Source organism: Vicia villosa, linkage group LG7 (genome assembly GCF_029867415.1).
Source record: "Vicia villosa cultivar HV-30 ecotype Madison, WI linkage group LG7, Vvil1.0, whole genome shotgun sequence".
Taxonomy (NCBI): domain Eukaryota; kingdom Viridiplantae; phylum Streptophyta; class Magnoliopsida; order Fabales; family Fabaceae; genus Vicia; species Vicia villosa.
In genome coordinates, this window is record NC_081186.1 from 71108392 (window position 1) to 71127998 (window position 19607).

Consider the following 19607-nt stretch of genomic DNA (forward strand, 5'->3'; position numbering starts at 1 on the left):
TGTCCATGCGAAAAACTTGATGTTGTTTGGAACATAAGAACTCCAATTTAGAGATAGAATTGCAGTCAACCTTGCATCAACCGAGACATCAGAAGACGAGAAATTTGCCAGAATTTTATATGCCAAATTTTCCGAAAAATCGAAAGCACATCTCTACCAAACAACTTAGTCAATAGCAAGCGGATTATGAGAGAAGGAATACAGTATTTCCTTAAGTTCTTCTAGCTGCGATTCAGATTCTACAAAGAATAAAAATGGATCAATCTCGACGTTCCAGTTCCAGCAGCCATCAGATAAAAAACCTACAACACAAACAATCACATTTTGTTCACACCAATGGTCAAATAGAGCTGGAAAACTTAATTTGAGTGGTTGATGACCTATCCCTCTCGACCTCAAAAAGTAATGTCCCAACTTGCACCCAGTTTGCAACAGATGTTGTTTTCAAAGCAACCATAATTTGAACCCGTTGTAGTCATAATATCTCTTATATTTCGCCACCACAGTGAAGAATAATTAGACGTGGGAATAGAAGTGTCGAGAAATTGACTTATTATATCATCGTACTTAAAAAAGATAAAACATGAACCCAATGTAAATCTTGTTTATTCACAATTTTCTAAATCTACTTGTTGACCAGAGCTACACTAAAAAACCCACAGTGCTTTATTCCCAATCCCCCATCAGCTTTAGAGTTACACACGAAAGACCAGGATACTCAATTGATCTACCTCTTACTTTCCTCACCTTTCCAAAGAAAAGCTCTTTGAATCTTGATTAATTCATCAATCACCACCTTTCGAGCTTTGTAGAAAAAAAGAAATATAGTGGAATGAAGTTAAGAACTGTATTTAAAAGAACGATTTGCCTTTCATAGGAGATGAACTTGCTATTTCCAACTTGAAAAACGACATCTAAATTTATCAAGAATCAGAAGCCATGAATTATGGCTTATAGGATTGACGCCTAAGAGAATTGTCAAAAAAATTAGAGGAAGGTGTGAAATTGAACGAGCTAGAAAGTCCGAAGCAGTCTCCAAGAAAGCTGGATCGATGTTGAAGCCCAAAATCCTACTTTTGTGAAAGGTTATTCTTAAGCCTAAAACTATTGGAGATATTCTGAAGCGCAAAATCACTTTGAGCGTCCAGATACTTTCCCAACAAGATTGACCAAGAATGATTGTGTCATCTACAAATTATTGGAGATTAAAATTGAGATTATTCAAAAAAGTGAAAGGTTGAAAAATTACTTGAGAAACCACATTTTTCATGAACCCGTCTAAACCTTTTGTTACGATAATGAAAAGAAACTAGGAGAGGGGATGCCTTTGTCAAAGACCTCTTGAAGCTTGATAATCCTTGACCGAACTTACGTTTAATAAAATATTATTATCAAAGTTTTAAAATATAAAAAGAAATTAAGACACCATAACAAAGAATAAATATAAATATGTTATATTAATATTTGAAAAATTTATAAATTTCACTTAAGATTCAAACATCTGAAGTCCCTCAAACAAAATATTTTCAAAAGGATTTAACAAAGTAACAAACAAAGCATGTATCCTTCTTATATCCAATTTGATGTCACTCAAACAAAACATTTTCGAAAGAAAACAAAACAATATCCCCTGTTTCCAACATATTTTTATAGGAAAAAGCTAACATGTGCCCCAAGGGCATAAGTTAATTAGATATTTATAGAAATATTTTTTTGGAACGCGTGCATTCAATGTATCGAAACTTTAAATATGACTTTATTGCATTTAATTACATTTAACTTTTTCTAATTATAGTATCCTTAACATGAAGAATAATGAGGGGGAGGGAGATATAATGAGAGGGAGGGAGTAATTATTCGTGGAATATGCGCAATCTTGTTCCAGTCCTCCCCTGTTTCTTCTTGCATCGCTCCTCTAATGTTGGGCAGCCATAAATTATTAGAACCTCTAGAGAAGTGAGGTGTCGGATACCCTCTGGCAAGCATTTCAATTTTTCACAACTACTAATTGTCAAGGATCGAAGGGATTGCAGACCTTCCCAAATTTTTTCAGGTAAAGACTCAAGCTCATCGCAGTCAGTGATATACAGACACTCCAAAGGAAGGCTAAAGGGTTCATTTGGTAACTCCTTCAAGTTCTCAAAATACTGTACATGTAGAGATTGAAGACAAGTAAGCTTTCTGAACATTCCCTCTGGAAAGGATGTTATTCCTGGACCTTCAACAAGGTAAAGGGTAGTAAGACCATAGAAGCTAGAGATTGAACTCAGTAACTCATTGTTACATCCAAATACTTCGAGGTCTTTAACATTTGGAAGACATGGCCATCTAAGTTGAAAGCAATAGGAAATTTTTAAAATAGAAAGACAAGGAAACATCTCCCCTCTTTCCACTTTCAACAATCTCTCCAATCTTGGCAAACAATTTAATATGAGAACCTCAAGAGTTGGGAAAATCTTCACGTCCATACCGTCGTGAGATTCGTCACCATCATTATCGTGCACAAATTTCACATTTTTCATATCACGTAGTTTAAGTTTCTTAAGAGATGGTAGTTTACCAAGTGGTGAAAGTCGCACACAGTTGTTGCAACCCTTAAGTTCAAGAGAAACTAAACTAGTTAGAGTTTGGATCCAACTTGGGAAACATAAGCCATTATAGTAATGTATCTTCAAGCTTTTGAGATTTGTGTGAGGTTGAAGCCCTTCTAGTACTTGCTCGGAACTAAAACTCGGGATCTCGGTGATTTCATCATTGATGCTCCATGACATGCATACTTCCTGGAGTTCTTTTTTAGCTGTCAAATTGGCATCTCGAGCATGAGATAAACTACCAACATCTTTTAACCCTTTGATATTCAGTTTTCCTCTGAGGTTTAGATCACGTAGTTCTGTCAAGCTTTGTCCTCTCTTTAAACTAACCATGTATACACTTAATGTTCTTAGGAAAGTTAATTTCCCAACGTCAGGAAACAATTGAGAAAGTGAATCACAACGTTCAACAACAAGATGCCTAAGATATTGTAAACAAGCCAAACGTTTCGGTAGACATCTCAGTTCTGTAAGACTTTTTAATTTCAAGATTTCCAATTTACGTAAGTTGTAAATCGAGTTAGGGATGTTGCTAATTTCAAGACCGTAAAATTCCAAATACCTCAAATGAATTAAGCTTCCGAGTGATGATACCTGGGAAGGGGAGATGCATAAAACCCGAAGAGAACAGTTCGCTGGGAAGTAATCGGTGTGTTCATGATAAGAATGATTCAACTCATACATTGTGCGTAAGGATTCTACTTTCTTCAAAGAATTCTCATAGACTGATAAATGGCGAGCAGAGTGAAAACTAATATGATGTGTACTTTTTGACAAATTAGCCACATTTTCATTCTCAAAAATCACACATTCTTCCCCCATTATCGACTGAGCAAGATCGTGCACAAGATCATGCATCTTGAATGAAATGTGTCCAGAATATGCATCAATCTTGATGTCTTGAAAGAATGATTTTTGACACAATTCATTCCAAATCATGCCGCCGACATCTTCGACCTCCAAATTTTCTCTAGACGAAATAAATCCATTAGCCAACCAAAGATGAATCAGTTCTTCTTTCATGATTATGCTATCTTTGGGAAATATTGCACAAAAAGAAAAACACTGCTTTAAGGTCGGAGTTAAATGAAAGTAGCTCAACCTCAAGACAGACAAGATTGAATTCTCATGTGTTAAATCCCAAATTCTGCTCTCTTTTACTTCAAGCCATTCTTTTTCTCCCCTCCTAGATCGCATCAGACCTCCCAATGCTTGTGCCGCAAGAGGCAATCCACCGCATTTCTTTACTATCTCCTTACCTATTGCCACAAGTTCTGCACGTTCTTCTCTGCCATGTCCAAATGCATATTGTTTGAACAACAACCAACATTCATTTTCTGGAAGACCAGACAAATGATAAGTTTGGCATGTTCTCACAATTTCCGCAACATCCTCATCTCGAGTGGAAACTAAAATGGAAGAACCTCTAGATCCACACAACAACACAGATTTCAACTTATTCCATTTCTCTTGGCTTAATCCAGACTCTATTTGTTGAGTTTTGTTCCATACATCATCTAAAATTAGAAAGTATCTTTTACCTTGCAACAAACCTTGCACCTTTAGTTGTATGGCATCTAAAGATAAAGAATCACACTTCTCAGATGTGATAGATTCTATAATGGAACATAGAATCCTCTTGACCGAAAATGCCTCAGAAACGCAAACCCAAATTTTTGTATTAAAATTGACAGTCACCCTAACATCATTGTAGACCAACTGAGCAAGAGTTGTTTTTCCAACACCGCCTAAGCCAACAATGGGATAGATGGAAAGAGAGTCAGAGTCCTTCGCTTGGGTGAGAAGAAGCTCAACAATCTTTTCTTTATCATCTTCTCGTCCAAAAACTTTAGGTTCGGCAATAAAAGAGCTGGTTTGGCGCCATTCAGGTACTTCAATTGAGCTTTCCCTAATAGTAATACCCTCTCGAGGAATAAATTTGCTTTTACTATCAGCAAGATCGTCTAATCTCCTTGTAATTTCTTTCAACCTCTTGCCTATGTCACGACGAAAAAGTAAATTCTTTAAGTTGATACCCCTCAGCCGGGTAGATCTAATGGAACATTCATCAAGGATATCATCTAGCACATATACAGCATCTTTGAGTTGTTGCAGCCATACCTTAACAGAGCGGTCAGTGACTTGTTTCTGCTCAGCATCTTCAAGGACAGCCTTGATGAGATCTAAGGTGGTTGATAGCTTTTCAGCCTTTGACTTGATTCCGAAAACGGTGGAAAGTTCATCCTGAAGCAGAGATGACAAATTCTCTAACACAAATCCAAGCAAGGCCTCAGCCATTTTTTCAGCAATGAAAGAGATGAAAAATAAGAAGATTGAATTTTGGAGTGTTGAAGTAAACAGGAAGAACTGTGAGTAGAATGCAATGGTAGCAAGTGCTTAAGTAGCTGTAGCTGATGTATTGGGAATTATGAAAGGCACAGTGAAAAGTTCAATAATTGATTCAAGGTTCCATTATTGATTTTCTTTGTGTCTTTTCATTAGTTTTCATATGAATAAAAAGTCTACTTTTGCATAAATATCCTGAAACAGGTCCCCACTGGCCAGTAAAGATTGTTGGGAAGGGAAGAGTTTGATTGAGCCACTTTAACCACTAAGATGTGGCAGACAGAATGATGAACACTAACTTTGCTTTTATAATGGAACATAATGATGAAGTAACTTTGCTTTTATAATGAACAGTTGTCCATACCAGTGTATTGTATACTCCGTATTATATAAAGTTCAAAAATATACAATACAATAGTGCTATACAATACATGACATGGGATAGGGAATAACCCATGGTGTCATCTAATGCATATATGCAATTAAAGCCATTCTCAGAAAATTGCTCTGAAACAAAATGACATGGACATACAAATTGTAGAAGGGAAACCAATTGTATCATACATTAGAAATTGTTGACAAACTCCTTATAAGAAAGCCTTTGGTTGCCCCAATCATGTGAATTCTTCTTATTATAAGTTAGCCAATAATCAAGAAAGAATGTAAGGGATCACAAGAATTGACTTCAACAATTGGCTTATCAAGCTATTTAAGTAGTTGACTCTTTAATTCATAATCCTCAAATATAATGATTGTGATTCCATTTTCTACGCCACAAAGAGCTTTGTCATACCCCAAATTTGCCCGCATAAGCGTTAATAGTCAATTTAGTTAGTCATATTAGCTTTTATCTAATAATTGAATTATGGTGGATACTAACTATTATTATATTATGATAAAGAGAAAGGGGGTGCATTTTTATGATTATCAAATAGGGCTCTTTCCAAAAATTATCTATGGCCCATTAGATGTAAGTAGAAGGTTTATGACATGATTAAATCTATTTGGATTAAATGTTTAAATATTTGTTTAGTATATAGATATTTGATAATAATTGATTATATTTAAACCGTTACGTTTAAATTCAAATGACCATATATATACACTTGCAGTTATCATTCTAAACCTAACATTAATATTGTTATTATTTCATTATCAATTGTTTAAAATAAATATTCTATTATTCAAAAAAATATTATTAAAATTAAAACCTTTTGGTGTTTTATTAAATATTATTATTGTTTCTAATTTCATTGCTATTATTGTTATTCATTTACGACCTTTTTTATTTATTTAAATTTTATATTAAGTTAATACTATTATTTAGTTTATGTTAATCATCATCAATATTTCCAAGCATGTATTAAAATTAGTAATTATTTTTCTTGGCTAAAGAAAATTACATTTTTTTATATAATCACGTTTTGTAATCAGTTAATAATAGTAATAGTTAATTAACAATTATTATTACTATTTATCATTTAATTAATAATTAAGTATTACAATTATTCACTAAGAAATTAATTGTTGACTAAGTCCAAACTAGGGTTTTTAAATCCTTTCTTCTTCAACCTCTAACGGAGGCCGCCGCACACCACCTTCGTCAACCTCAAACCCTAATTTCTTCTCAAACAAACACACAAGATCCAAACAAATAAATATAGAAAAGAAAAGATTTCATTAAAGAGGAATAAGTAAAAATTTGAAGAAAATTACAAACAAAAATCTGAATCCATAATACACAATAAATCGAATCAAATCAGAAATTAATTTATAATTAATCTTACAAATCAAATCAAGAACTTTAATCCAGAAACAAATCGGAACTAAATCAAGACTGAATCAATTTGAATCAAATACCTTAAATCTATTTTCTAATATATTTTTATTCAAAACACTATAAAGCGGAACCTTAAGTCAACAATCAAGGGACCGAAAAATTAACAGAAGAAAAATCACCGAAAAATTTCTAAAGAAGGAGGAGAAAAGGAGATTCTCGCAAAAACCCCAAATCACCGCCAATCCGCCGTACCCGTGATTCATAGCAAAGAAGGAGGATCAGTGACGGAGAGGAAAGCTATACGAAAAGAATTTCTGGATTGAGGTAAATACGTCGAAACTTAGCTTGGAGATCTTTGTTTTTGTTAATTGATTGTTCTGAGTTCTGGGTTTTTTGGGATGAAGGGTTCAATATTGTTGGGTTTCTAGGGATAGAGATAAAGAGAAACGAGGGAGAAGGTTGTGTGAGAGAGAGAAAGTTATGAAGAAATGAAATAAAAAAATGAAAAAAATAAAAATAAAAGACCTCCACGTTTCTACTGTAGCTAAATCGTGTACATACTCCCTTACTTTACACCTTTAGCCAATACGCGATCATGTCCCTTCGTTTATTTAAATTTGAATCAACGCTCCAGAGCCGGCCTCTGAACGCCATTTGATTCGGATCAAAGAATCCTGATCCCCTGTCCTCACCATAGACCCCCTGGTCCAGTCTACACTGGATGCAGCGGATATTCATTAATTGGTAATGGGCCTAGCCCAATGCGTTCTACACCCCATTTCACTCTTTTTTACAAAAGCAGTGTAAAGTACACCCCTCCTGGCTTATTGGGCTCAGATTTACATCTAGACCTAATTATCCTTTCTAATACACCTTCAATTTTAGTTTAACACCCCTGTGTCTTTTAATTAATTAACTTACTAAACTTATGTCATAATAAATTTCTAATTTTTTTCCAATACATTATTTAATATATTTATAAAAAAAAAATCACCAACTTGGATATAGTTATATTTTAGGATAAATCTCTTATTTTATTAACTTTCAAATATTTTTCTTAACACATATATTCATTAAATTTTAATTTGTTTGTCATAAACATGTTTAATCAAAATCTCAACATCTAAAACCTTTTACTAATACCAAATCAATATTAATTTCATAAAAACGGATTGTACTATTATTATTTTTACTAAACTTCGAACTACGCCCACAATTACCTTATTTTCTAAACCGGACGAAATTCAAAGGAGAATTCAAAAATAATTATACAATCCTATAAAAAAAACACAAACCCAAAACCGAACTACGAATTGGGACTCTGATTCTCCATAAGGAGATACGTAGACATTCAATCAAAAATTGAAACGAGTCCCCTAAATAAATAAATCCCGTTTCTTTTATAAATATGAAAATAATGCTTTCGAAACCTTAGAAAAAAACCTAGATCTAGAAGGGGTCCCCTTGAGTACAAGGGAAATAAAGGGTGCCTAATACCTTCCCTTTATTTAATTAACTCACGAACTTAGAATCTCTGAAAATATAGGGTTATCCATTTAATTCCCTTCCCTTAAGATAAAAATAATGGTGGCGACTCTAAAATTTTTAAGCCGGTTGCTACAAGCTTCTATCTTTTCTAACTGATATTGCTGTAAAACCAAAGGCCTTCCATATATCAGAATCACCACCAGTTTTGGGTGTCTGATTTATGTTAGGGTCCAATAAATTATAGAGTAGATACTTTGTAATGAGATGCAAAAATGTAGAACCGAATAAGCCTGACATTTACATAAGCTGTAAATATTGGTGGTTTGAACTTTTCTTCCCTCAGATGAGCATTGTATAGAGGATTTATGCAAGTTAGAAGTTTATAATAAGTGAGCCGGTGTTACATTTAAAGTTACAAAATTCTGTTTTGAACAATTTTATATATCTGCTTAACTACCAGATTCATTTCAGACTTATAATAGATTTTGAAGTGAAGTATCAAATATTAAAATGGTGCTTTACATAAAGTAGGAGACACAATAATTGGAAGTTTGAAGTTGAACTAACTAATTGAACTACTAAGTAGGTAATATTTATGAGAATTCTATAGTTTCACCTTTTGCCAAAAAGTGTAGGTTTTTGCTGCATTCTTTTCTGCGAAATGAAATATCCACCAGCACCAAATCCCTTATGGAAGATCGTTGGTCTTAACGATTTGATCAGATAGAACACTCACATGGTAGAGATACAAGATCAATGAGTGACATATCCTGCAAACATAGTACAAGAGATTAACTACATGGCAGTGGAAATAAGGGTGGAGGAGAAGAGTGAGTCTACAATTTTGTGTTTTAACAATTAATCTTTATTGACGTGTCATAACTCTTTCCATAAATTCTCTCAAATAATCTCAAGTGATTATGCACTAGCCACTAGATAAATTTAAATATGTCAATACAAACACGTCTTTGACGATAGCCTAGCTAAAATCTGCCTTCTTTTATACTCCGCAACATAACAGCAGGACCATAGTGAATGGTGGAGGTGGAACTGCGGCGAATATAGACGCATATAAGTGTAAATGTCTCTACTTCTTCATTCTAAGAAATATTTACTTTTGGAATATGTGCCATCTTGTTCCAGTCCTTCCCTGTTTCCTTCTTGCATCTCTCCTCTAATGTTGGGCAATAAAAAATATTCACAACCTTTAGAGAAGTGAGGTGTCGAATACCCTCCGGCAAGAGATTGTTAATCAATGCTCTTCTTCATTCTAATTAATGTATATATAATACTGGATTATGTGGTACACTACTAGAACGCAGGAAACATGTTTCATGCGGATTTTTCTGCGGCTTTCTGTCCTCAGCTAAAATCTTCGTGGGTAATATTTATTGACATTAAAAGAACAATAAATGAGCACAAGTAAGAACTAGTATGTAAATAAATTTGAAAGAATTCATTTTACAATTATAAAACACCATGGTTCGAAGTGAGGTATCGAAAACCTTCAAGCAAGCATCTCAATCCTTTACAATTACAAAACATCATGGTTCGAAGGGATTTTAGCTCTTCCTAAGTTTGTTCTGGTAAAGACTCTTGGAACTCAGATGCTAACTTAGAGTGGAAGTTGGAATGATTTATTGACATTAAATAGGAAATAAATAAGCACAAGTAAGAACTAGTTTGAAAATGAATTTGAGAGGATTTAGTAGTATATATATATATATATATATATATATATATATATATATATATATATATATATATATATTTCTACTTGGACAACTGGTGTTGGGCCAAAGGGCACCAACAATTTCGTAAAGGAGTGAGGACACACCCATAATACATCAAGACACATGCGCGCCATCGTCAGGTCAGTACGGCCCGGTCTTAATGAGGAGGCAAACGACTCACCTGAAAAAACTGTATAGGCAGAAAAATGTGAAAGGATAAAGACAAATTCTTCAAAGTAGTACCTTTGAACTCTTTACCGTCTTTTCTAGAGAAGCACCCTTTGTAGAAGGGGCACCTCTGCTTGAAGAAGTTGTTGGTTTAGTCACAGGTTTTTCTTTCTTGATTGCTTTTCTTTCAACAGCTAGAAAAATACAAAACACATTGTGAAGGTTAGTCAAACTATTCAAAATATAAAAGTCATAAAAAAGAAAATCGAGAGGATCAAGAAATCCTTTGGTTCCACACCTTCACGTGTCGGAGACACGATAGAGACTGTCGATAAGTCATAGTGAAGGAAACCTTTAAACTGTCCAGAGTGCACTTAGTCGAGACTACTCTCTTAGCAGGTTTTTGAGAATAAATTTTTTACTCATTAAAAATGTTTCCACAAGTAAACCAGTTTGGATAGGGTGGAAAAAATGGCAAGCCAAAATCAGCATTGGGTAATTTTAGAAATTTTGGTGGATGTAATTCAAAGGCTAAGTCATATCTATTTTCAAGTTTTATAGAATAAGGAATTTTTAAACTTGGAAGTTTCTTGTAAATTTTTCTGTCAAAACATTTGTTGCATTAGCAACAGTTCGACTAAGATTGGTTGGATCATAGACAATTTCAAAGAATTTTTGGAACGTTTGGATTTCCTTGATGTGTGTTAATTTACCTTTCTGGACATTTTCCTACACAAGTGAAAAGGCTTTAGTCAGACATTTGCTTATTTGAGCAGTATCGAACACATTGTTCGTAAAAAAGTCTGTCCACCAAGAGTGAAAGCCCTTGGTCATATAGAAATTTGGTTGAAATGGGATGAGTTTGAACTCTGCAAAATTAGCATGATACTCTTGATGTTTTGCAATATCTCGAACAGAATAGTCCACTCCTACAATGCAAATTTCACGTTTTCGATTGAAGAGGGGTTCAGGCATGAGTTGGCATAACCCAAGCTGTCGATGTTGTGAAAAACGATGTCAAAAACAAAATATAATAGGAATTAGGGAAGATAAGAAGAACACAAGAATTGGTTATAACTGCTATTCTTTTACTTTCTCTTAAAACAAGATTACAAGTTTACAAGAATAACAAATAACCTCTCTCACCCTAAATTAGGATTTGCAGCTTTTCAATGATGAGAGACTAGTATGCTATTTATAATAAAACCGAACATACTAACTAATGGGCTTTTCCACAAGGCCCATTACACAAGTCAACTTAATAAACAAGGTAACTTAACAAATTAGGGTTTAAACACTAAAACCTAATTTAACATGCTAACAAACCTAGCATCTTCGACACAAGCATGTGAACAACCTTCGACTTCATGCTTAATCCTGTCGAACCAAGTAGCTACCCTTCGGCCATACTAGATTTCGATCCAATATCTCACAAATATCCACCTTGGATCTAACTCTACAACATCAAGGGAACAAACTAGCTTTCTTCATGTAGCTTTATCAACTGCATACACTGGAAAAACTTGCAACTTGACAATGTCTTCTCCGCTGCTGTCAATTCTACATTCATGGCTGCCTCTCCCTTCAACGCTTCCAAGCAATCATGCTGAACCAGTAGGGATTTCATCTTCAAGCGCCACAGACCGAAATCATTCACCCCGGTGAACTTTTCAATCTCATACTTTGTTGAAGACATCTTCTCCACGCTCACCGCACCAATTTGTTGTGAAAAACGATGTCAAAAACAAAATATAATAGGAATTAGGGAAGATAAGAAGAACACAAGAATTGGTTATAACTGCTATTCTTTTACTTTCTCTTAAAACAAGATTACAAGATTACAAGTTTACAAGAATAACAAATAACCTCTCTCACCCTAAATTAGGATTTGCAGCTTTTCAATGATGAGAGACTAGTATGCTATTTATAATAAAACTGAACATACTAACTAATGGGCTTTTTCCACAAGGTCCATTACACAAGTCAACTTAATAAATAAGCTAACTTAACAAATTAGGGTTTAAACACTAAAACCTAATTTAACATGCTAACAAACCTAGCATCTTCGACACAAGCATGTGAACAACCTTCGACTTCATGCTTAATCCTGTCGAACCAAGTAGCTACCCTTCGGTTATACTAGAGTTCGATCCAATATCTCACAGTCGAGATACAAAGTTAGGTTGGTAAGCCAGCAGACAAACATGGCTCTTTATTGGCATGATCCTAGAAACAAACTGTCTAGGAAGAAGAAACGCACGCCATATGTTTTCAACTTCAGCGTTTCATCCTTCCAAAATCCTCAATTGACGAAGTAAACTAGGAAGGACCGTGAGGACTGGCGAAAGGAGTCATAAAAGAGGTGAAATTGTGGCTCTTCGAGAACATCAACATGTAATTGGTGAGACAAGTCTGGAGATTTTTTACGTCATCATTAGGGGTCAGTTGGAGAAGTCTAGTTCCTTCAATGCTTCGATTCACTATATTAGGATCCTTTTCATTCACTGTACCAGAGGTTCGAATGGAAGGTTCGAAAGTCGCATTTAGACACAATTGAAGAAGCCAATAAGGACCAGACAAAAGAAGATTCGTGCCAGCCTCACATTCTTTCAGTTTAGCAGTGGCAGCCCCTAGACTTTCGTACAGACTAGCTAAAAGCAATTCGCTTAAATAAAATTTTCGACCAGAATGTAACTGATTGGATAGAGTTAAAAATATCTTGGCTACTTGCAAGGATTTACAATAGAATATAAATTTATACAGCCATAAGGCTAGGAAAGCTATGTGTTCAACATCAGAGACTTCATCTCCTTTGATATGGTAGAGATTCATGTAAGCACTGAAAAAGGCATTTTTGACGTTGAAATCAATGGTATTGTCAGAGTCTAGATAAGGATCAAAGGTTTCTTCAGTAGGAGGAAGTCCAGTTATGACAACCACATCAAAGAAGGTAGGAGTTATTATTCCACAAGGAAGGTGAAAGGTATTATAAGTGTTATCCCAAAAATATAAGGACGCTAATAGTAAAGGTTGACAATAATTAAAACCTAGTTTCGATATTTGGATCAAGTCGAAGATTCCTAGATCTTTCGAAGCTTGAGCCTTTTTCTTTTCGACCTTAGTAAGCTAGGATAAATAGGATTTGTCTAAAGTTGGGCATGATCGAAAGGTTCTAAATTTTCAGTTATGTAATCCAATTGAAACGCCTCTCTTTCTACCTTAGGAATTGAAGAAGTATCTTCAAAAGTTTTATCCTTGGAAGATTTTGTGGGTTTCTTAGCCGAAACTTCAGCATTCTTCTTAGGGGGTGTGATTTTGTTAGCTATGGGTTTTGTAACATGATAAGCGGGAAAAATACTCTACATATTTTTCTAAATGTCCTGTAGAGATCAAAGGACCCATAAAACCTAGGTTTTACCAGAAAGCAAGGAAGGAATCAATACCTGGGAAGCGTAAATGGCTTTTTGTTCTTTGGTAAGTTTAGGTGGTGATATGAACTTTTGATTCCCAGAAGTCATGAGTTTGCTAGTTGGTTCGGATTGAGAAGAAGAATCCTTAGAAGTTTCAGCTTCTTTGGTGTTCTTGGGTTTTTGTTGTTGTTTGTTAGGAGACATTATTGAGGAATTAAAGTTTTGATGAAGCTTTAAGGAGAAAGTTGGAGTGTTTATCAGAAGTTTTTTGATATTCTGGGTTTATAAAAGCAGAAAAGGGAGAAATGAAAGAGACAATGTATTTATAGTGGGTATTTGGAACATGGAGAGGTTACACCTCAAAGAGTTGGTGGGGCATATATCATCTCCCTGTGAGGAAGACAAAGAGGTTACTATTCATTTTTCTTGGAAACTGGCAGTAATGATGAAATAACTGCTGCACGCACGTCTTGAGGAGACGTTTTGAAAAAGTAGTCATGATTGACTATGACATCATGGATTGAGGGTCAATGAAAGGTTGTTGGTCGAAATCTGAAAGTTTCAAGAAATATCCATTTATGCATCAATTCGAAATAGACATTTATTGGGGGCAATTTGTTAGTTGGAGATTTTGACATGCAGTTAATGTCGATTTAAAGATACCATGTTTTGAAGAATAGATTGAGATATGACTTCATAAGGCCATTTATGAGTTCATTCTTATGAAGAACTTAATGTTATGTCGAACTGGAGTCCAAAATAATGCCTTTGAAGTCGAAGGAGTAGAAGACTTAGAATATTTCAGATATTTTGAAACACGCTTTGACAAGTCACGTTGAATCGTTTCAAAATTTCGAGCGGGAAAGTTTGAAATTCAAACAAATTCGTTTTGGCCAGAAGGACGTGTGGAAACTTTAGAAGATCAAAGCTTTTGAAATGTCGAACGTGGCATATTTTTGTGAAGAGAACGTTAGGGTCGAATTAGTATAAATAGGAGTCTTAATGTTAGGATTCGTGGGTTCATTTTGTACAAAAGTTACTCAAATACTCATAGTACTAGCGTAAGAGAAACGAGTTTGCTGAGAATGTACGTATAAGAAACATCACTTCTTATGTTAAAGTTACTTTTACCGTCAACGACCTTTTAAGTTTTAGTCATTTTACATACATTTTACTTTCCTGCCAAATTGTCAATTCAAGCCTTAAGATTCAGTCATTTAGAATTGGTTGGCAACACCAGTTTTATTCTTATTCTTGGTTAAGTTATAATCTGTAAGAGAATTCCTGTTACCTTTTGTCATTCGAAGCAATGTTTAATATAAGTCTGATCATGGAAATAATAAGAACTGTGACACATGTCCTAGGATCAATCTAATCGATCATGCACGTTATCAAAATATAGAGTTTGGAGGACTAGCGGTTGTTTGTCAGAAATCACTGCGAACAGATACATAGGTACTTCGTAACCGACTCTACATGAGTCATATGTGATAGAAATTGGTGACCGATTTTGTTCCTAAATGTAGACTATGATGCATATATACCGGTAATGTACCTGATGTAGATACCGGTACCGGCACAAGATACATCATTTTTCAAAAAATTAAAATACAACTAATATGTTAAAAAAAAACATAAGAGTTATCTATAAAATGGAATTAACTGACTCATAATAAAATATTACTATCAAAGTTTTAAAATATGAACAAAAAATTTAAGATACAATACCAAACAAATCATATATCCTTCTTATATCCAAACATTTGACGTCACTCAAACAAAACATTTTCGAACCGAAACAAAACAACGAAGTGTCATAGTTAACTCAAACTAAAAAAAATGTGCATTCCAATTAGCCTCTATATTTTTCTAAACAACCCCTTCAGTTTCCTATTTTTTAAATAAAAATGGAAAAGCTTATATGTGGAATATGCGCTATCTTGTTCCAGTCCTCCCCTGTTTCCTTCTCGCATCGCTCCTTTAATGCTGGACACCCATAAATACTCAGAAACTCTAGAGAACTGAGGTGTCGAATACCCTCCGGCAGGCATTTCAATTTTTCACAACTACTAATTGTCAAAGATCGAAGGGATTGCAGACCTTCCCAAATTTTTTCAGGTAAAGACTCAAGCTCATCGCAGTCAGTGATATACAGATACTCCAAAGGAAGGTTAAAGGGTTCATTTGGTAACTCCTTCAAGTACTCAAAATACTGTACATGTAGAGATTGAAAACAAGTAAGCTTTCTGAACATCCCCTCTGGAAAGGATGTTATTCCACTACCTCTATAAAGGTAAAGGGTAGTAAGACCATAAAAGCTTGAGATTGAACTCAGTAACTCATTGTTACATCCATATACTTCGAGGTCTTTAACATATGGAAGACATGGCAATCTGAGTTGAAAGCAATAGGAAATTTTTAAAATAGAAAGACAACGAAACATCTCCCCTTTTTCCACTTTCAACAACCTCTCCAGTCTTGGTAAACTATTTAATATGAGTTCCTCTAGAGATGGGAAAATCTTCACGTCCATACTGTCTTGAGATTCGTCACCATCATCATCATTATCATCCACAAATTTCACCATATCCATATAACATAGTTCAAGTTTCTTAAGAGATGGTAGTTTACCAAGTGGTGAAAGCCGCACACAGTTGTTGCAACCTTGAAGTTCAAGAGAAACTAAACTAGTTAGAGTTTGGATCCAACTTGGGAAACATAATCCGTTATAGTAATGTATCTTCAAGCTTTTGAGATTTGTGTGAGGTTGAAGCCCTTCTAGTACTTGCTCGGAACTAAAACTCGGGATCTCGGTGATTTCATCATTGATGCTCCATGACATGCATACTTCCTGGAGTTCTTTTTTAGCTATCAAATTGGCCTCTCGAGCATGAGATAAACTACCAACATCTTTTAACCCTTTGATATTCAGTTTTCCTCTGAGGTTTAGATCACGTAGTTCTGTCAAGCTTTGTCCTCTCTTTAAACTAACCATGTATACACTTAATGTTCTTAGGCGAGATAATTTTCCAATGTAGGGAAACAATTGAGAAAGTGAATCACAATCTTCAATGACAAGATGCCTAAGATATTGTAAACAAGCCAAACGTTTCGGTAGACATCTCAGTTCTGTAAGACTTTTTAATTTCAAGATTTCCAATTTACGTAAGTTGTAAATCGAATTAGGGATGTTTTGAATGTCACAACCATAAAGTTCCAAATACCTTAAATGAATTAAGTTTCCGAGTGATAATACCTGGAATGGGGAAATGCGTAAAACCCGAAGAGAATAGTTTGTGGGGAATGGGAAGTGATCAGTCTGTAAGGAATGGGAAAGGCTCCATGAATATCCACGACGATTCAACTCAAACATTGTGCGTAGGGACTCTAATTTTTTCAAAGCACTCTCATCCACCGATAAATTGGGACCAAAGTGAAAGCTAATATGATGGGTACTTTCGGACAATTTAGTCTTCTCATCCTCTAAAATCACACATTCTTGCCCCATTATCGACTGAGCAAGATCGTGGACAAGATCATGCATCTTAAAAGAAATGTCTTCAGAATATGTATCAATCTTGATCTCTTGAAAGAATGATTTTTGGCACAATTCATTCCAAATCATGTTGCCAACATCTTCGACCTCCAAATTTTCTCTAGACGAAATAAATCCATTAGCCAACCAAAGTTGAATCAGTTCTTCTTTCATGATTATGCTATCTTTGGGAAATATCGCACAAAAAGAAAAACACTGCTTTAAGGTCGGAGTTAAATGAAAGTAGCTCAACCTCAAGGCAGGCAAGATTGAATTCTCATGTGTTAAATCCCAAATTCTGCTCTCTTTTACTTCAAGCCATTCTTTTTCTCCCCTCCTAGATCGCATCAGACCTCCCAATGCTTGTGCCGCAAGAGGCAATCCACCGCATTTCTTTACTATCTCCTTACCTATTGCCACAAGTTCTGTGCATTCTTCTCTGTTGTGTCCAAATGCATATTGTTTGAACAACAACCAACATTCATTTTCTGGGAGACCAGACAAATGATAAGTTTGGCATGTTCTCACAATTTCCGCAACATCCTCATCTCGAGTGGAAACTAAAATGGAAGAACCTCTAGATCCATACAACAACACAGATTTCAACTTATTCCATTTCTCTTGGCTTAATCCAGACTCTATTTGTTGACTTTTGTTCCATACATCATCTAAAATTAGAAAGTATCTTTTACCTTACAACAAACCTTGCACCTTTAGTTGTATTGCATCTAAAGATAAAGAATCACACTTCTCAGATGTGATAGATTCTATAATGGAACATAGAATCCTCTTGACCGAAAATGCCTCAGAAACGCAAACCCAAATTTTTGTATTAAAATTGACAGTCACCCTAACATCATTGTAGACCAACTGAGCAAGAGTTGTTTTTCCAACACCGTCTAAGCCAACAATGGGATAGATGGAAAGAGAGTCAGAGTCCTTCGCTTGGGTGAGAAGAAGCTCAACAATCTTTTCTTTATCATCTTCTCGTCCAAAAACTTTAGGTTCGGCAATAAAAGAGCTGGTTTGGCGCCATTCAGGTACTTCAATTGAGCTTTCCCTAATAGTAATACCCTCTCGAGGAATAAATTTGCTTTTACTATCAGCAAGATCGTCTAATCTCCTTGTAATTTCTTTCAACCTCTTGCCTATGTCACGACGAAAAAGTAAATTCTTTAAGTTGATACCCCTCAGCCGGGTAGATCGAATGGAACATTCATCAAGGATATCATCTAGCACATATACAGCATCTTTGAGTTGTTGCAGCCATACCTTAACAGAGCGGTCAGTGACTTGTTTCTGCTCAGCATCTTCAAGGACAGCCTTGATGAGATCTAAGGTGGTTGATAGCTTTTCAGCCTTTGACTTGATTCCGAAAACGGTGGAAAGTTCATCCTGAAGCAGAGATGACAAATTCTCTAACACAAATCCAAGCAAGGCCTCAGCCATTTTTTCAGCAATGAAAGAGATGAAAAATAAGAAGATTGAATTTTGGAGTGTTGAAGTAAACAGGAAGAACTGTGAGTAGAATGCAATGGTAGCAAGTGCTTAAGTAGCTGTAGCTGATGTATTGGGAATTATGAAAGGCACAGTGAAAAGTTCAATAATTGATTCAAGGTTCCATTATTGATTTTCTTTGTGTCTTTTCATTAGTTTTCATATGAATAAAAAGTCTACTTTTGCATAAATATCCTGAAACAGGTCCCCACTGGCCAGTAAAGATTGTTGGGAAGGGAAGAGTTTGATTGAGCCACTTTAACCACTAAGATGTGGCAGACAGAATGATGAACACTAACTTTGCTTTTATAATGGAACATAATGATGAAGTAACTTTGCTTTTATAATGAACAGTTGTCCATACCAGTGTATTGTATACTCCGTATTATATAAAGTTCAAAAATATACAATACAATAGTGCTATACAATACATGACATGGGATAGGGAATAACCCATGGTGTCATCTAATGCATATATGCAATTAAAGCCATTCTCAGAAAATTGCTCTGAAACAAAATGACATGGACATACAAATTGTAGAAGGGAAACCAATTGTATCATACATTAGAAATTGTTGACAAACTCCTTATAAGAAAGCCTTTGGTTGCCCCAATCATGTGAATTCTTCTTATTATAAGTTAGCCAATAATCAAGAAAGAATGTAAGGGATCACAAGAATTGACTTCAACAATTGGCTTATCAAGCTATTTAAGTAGTTGACTCTTTAATTCATAATCCTCAAATATAATGATTGTGATTCCATTTTCTACGCCACAAAGAGCTTCTATCTTTTCTAACTGATATTGCTGTAAAACCAAAGGCCTTCCATATATCAGAATCACCACCAGTTTTGGGTGTCTGATTTATGTTAGGGTCCAATAAATTATAGAGTAGATACTTTGTAATGAGATGCAAAAATGTAGAACCGAATAAGCCTGACATTTACATAAGCTGTAAATATTGGTGGTTTGAACTTTTCTTCCCTCAGATGAGCATTGTATAGAGGATTTATGCAAGTTAGAAGTTTATAATAAGTGAGCCGGTGTTACATTTAAAGT

The 19607-nt window shown here is 35.0% G+C and overlaps 2 protein-coding genes across 2 annotated transcripts; both read right to left on the bottom strand.

Moving 5' to 3' along the window:
• Positions 1 to 1151: 1151 nt before the first annotated feature.
• On the bottom strand, positions 1152 to 5841 carry LOC131620741 (putative disease resistance protein RGA1). The gene has a single exon (XM_058891906.1). It carries the CDS (start codon positions 4887 to 4889, stop codon positions 1854 to 1856), a length of 3036 nt encoding a protein of 1011 aa, XP_058747889.1. The 5' UTR covers positions 4890 to 5841; the 3' UTR covers positions 1152 to 1853.
• Positions 5842 to 14652: 8811 nt separating this feature from the next.
• On the bottom strand, positions 14653 to 19383 carry LOC131620742 (putative disease resistance protein RGA4). The gene is made up of 2 exons (XM_058891907.1): positions 18324 to 19383; positions 14653 to 18199 (listed from the first exon to the last, which is right to left on the bottom strand). Exon 2 carries the CDS (start codon positions 17397 to 17399, stop codon positions 15414 to 15416), a length of 1986 nt encoding a protein of 661 aa, XP_058747890.1. The 5' UTR covers positions 17400 to 18199; positions 18324 to 19383; the 3' UTR covers positions 14653 to 15413.
• Positions 19384 to 19607: the final 224 nt, after the last annotated feature.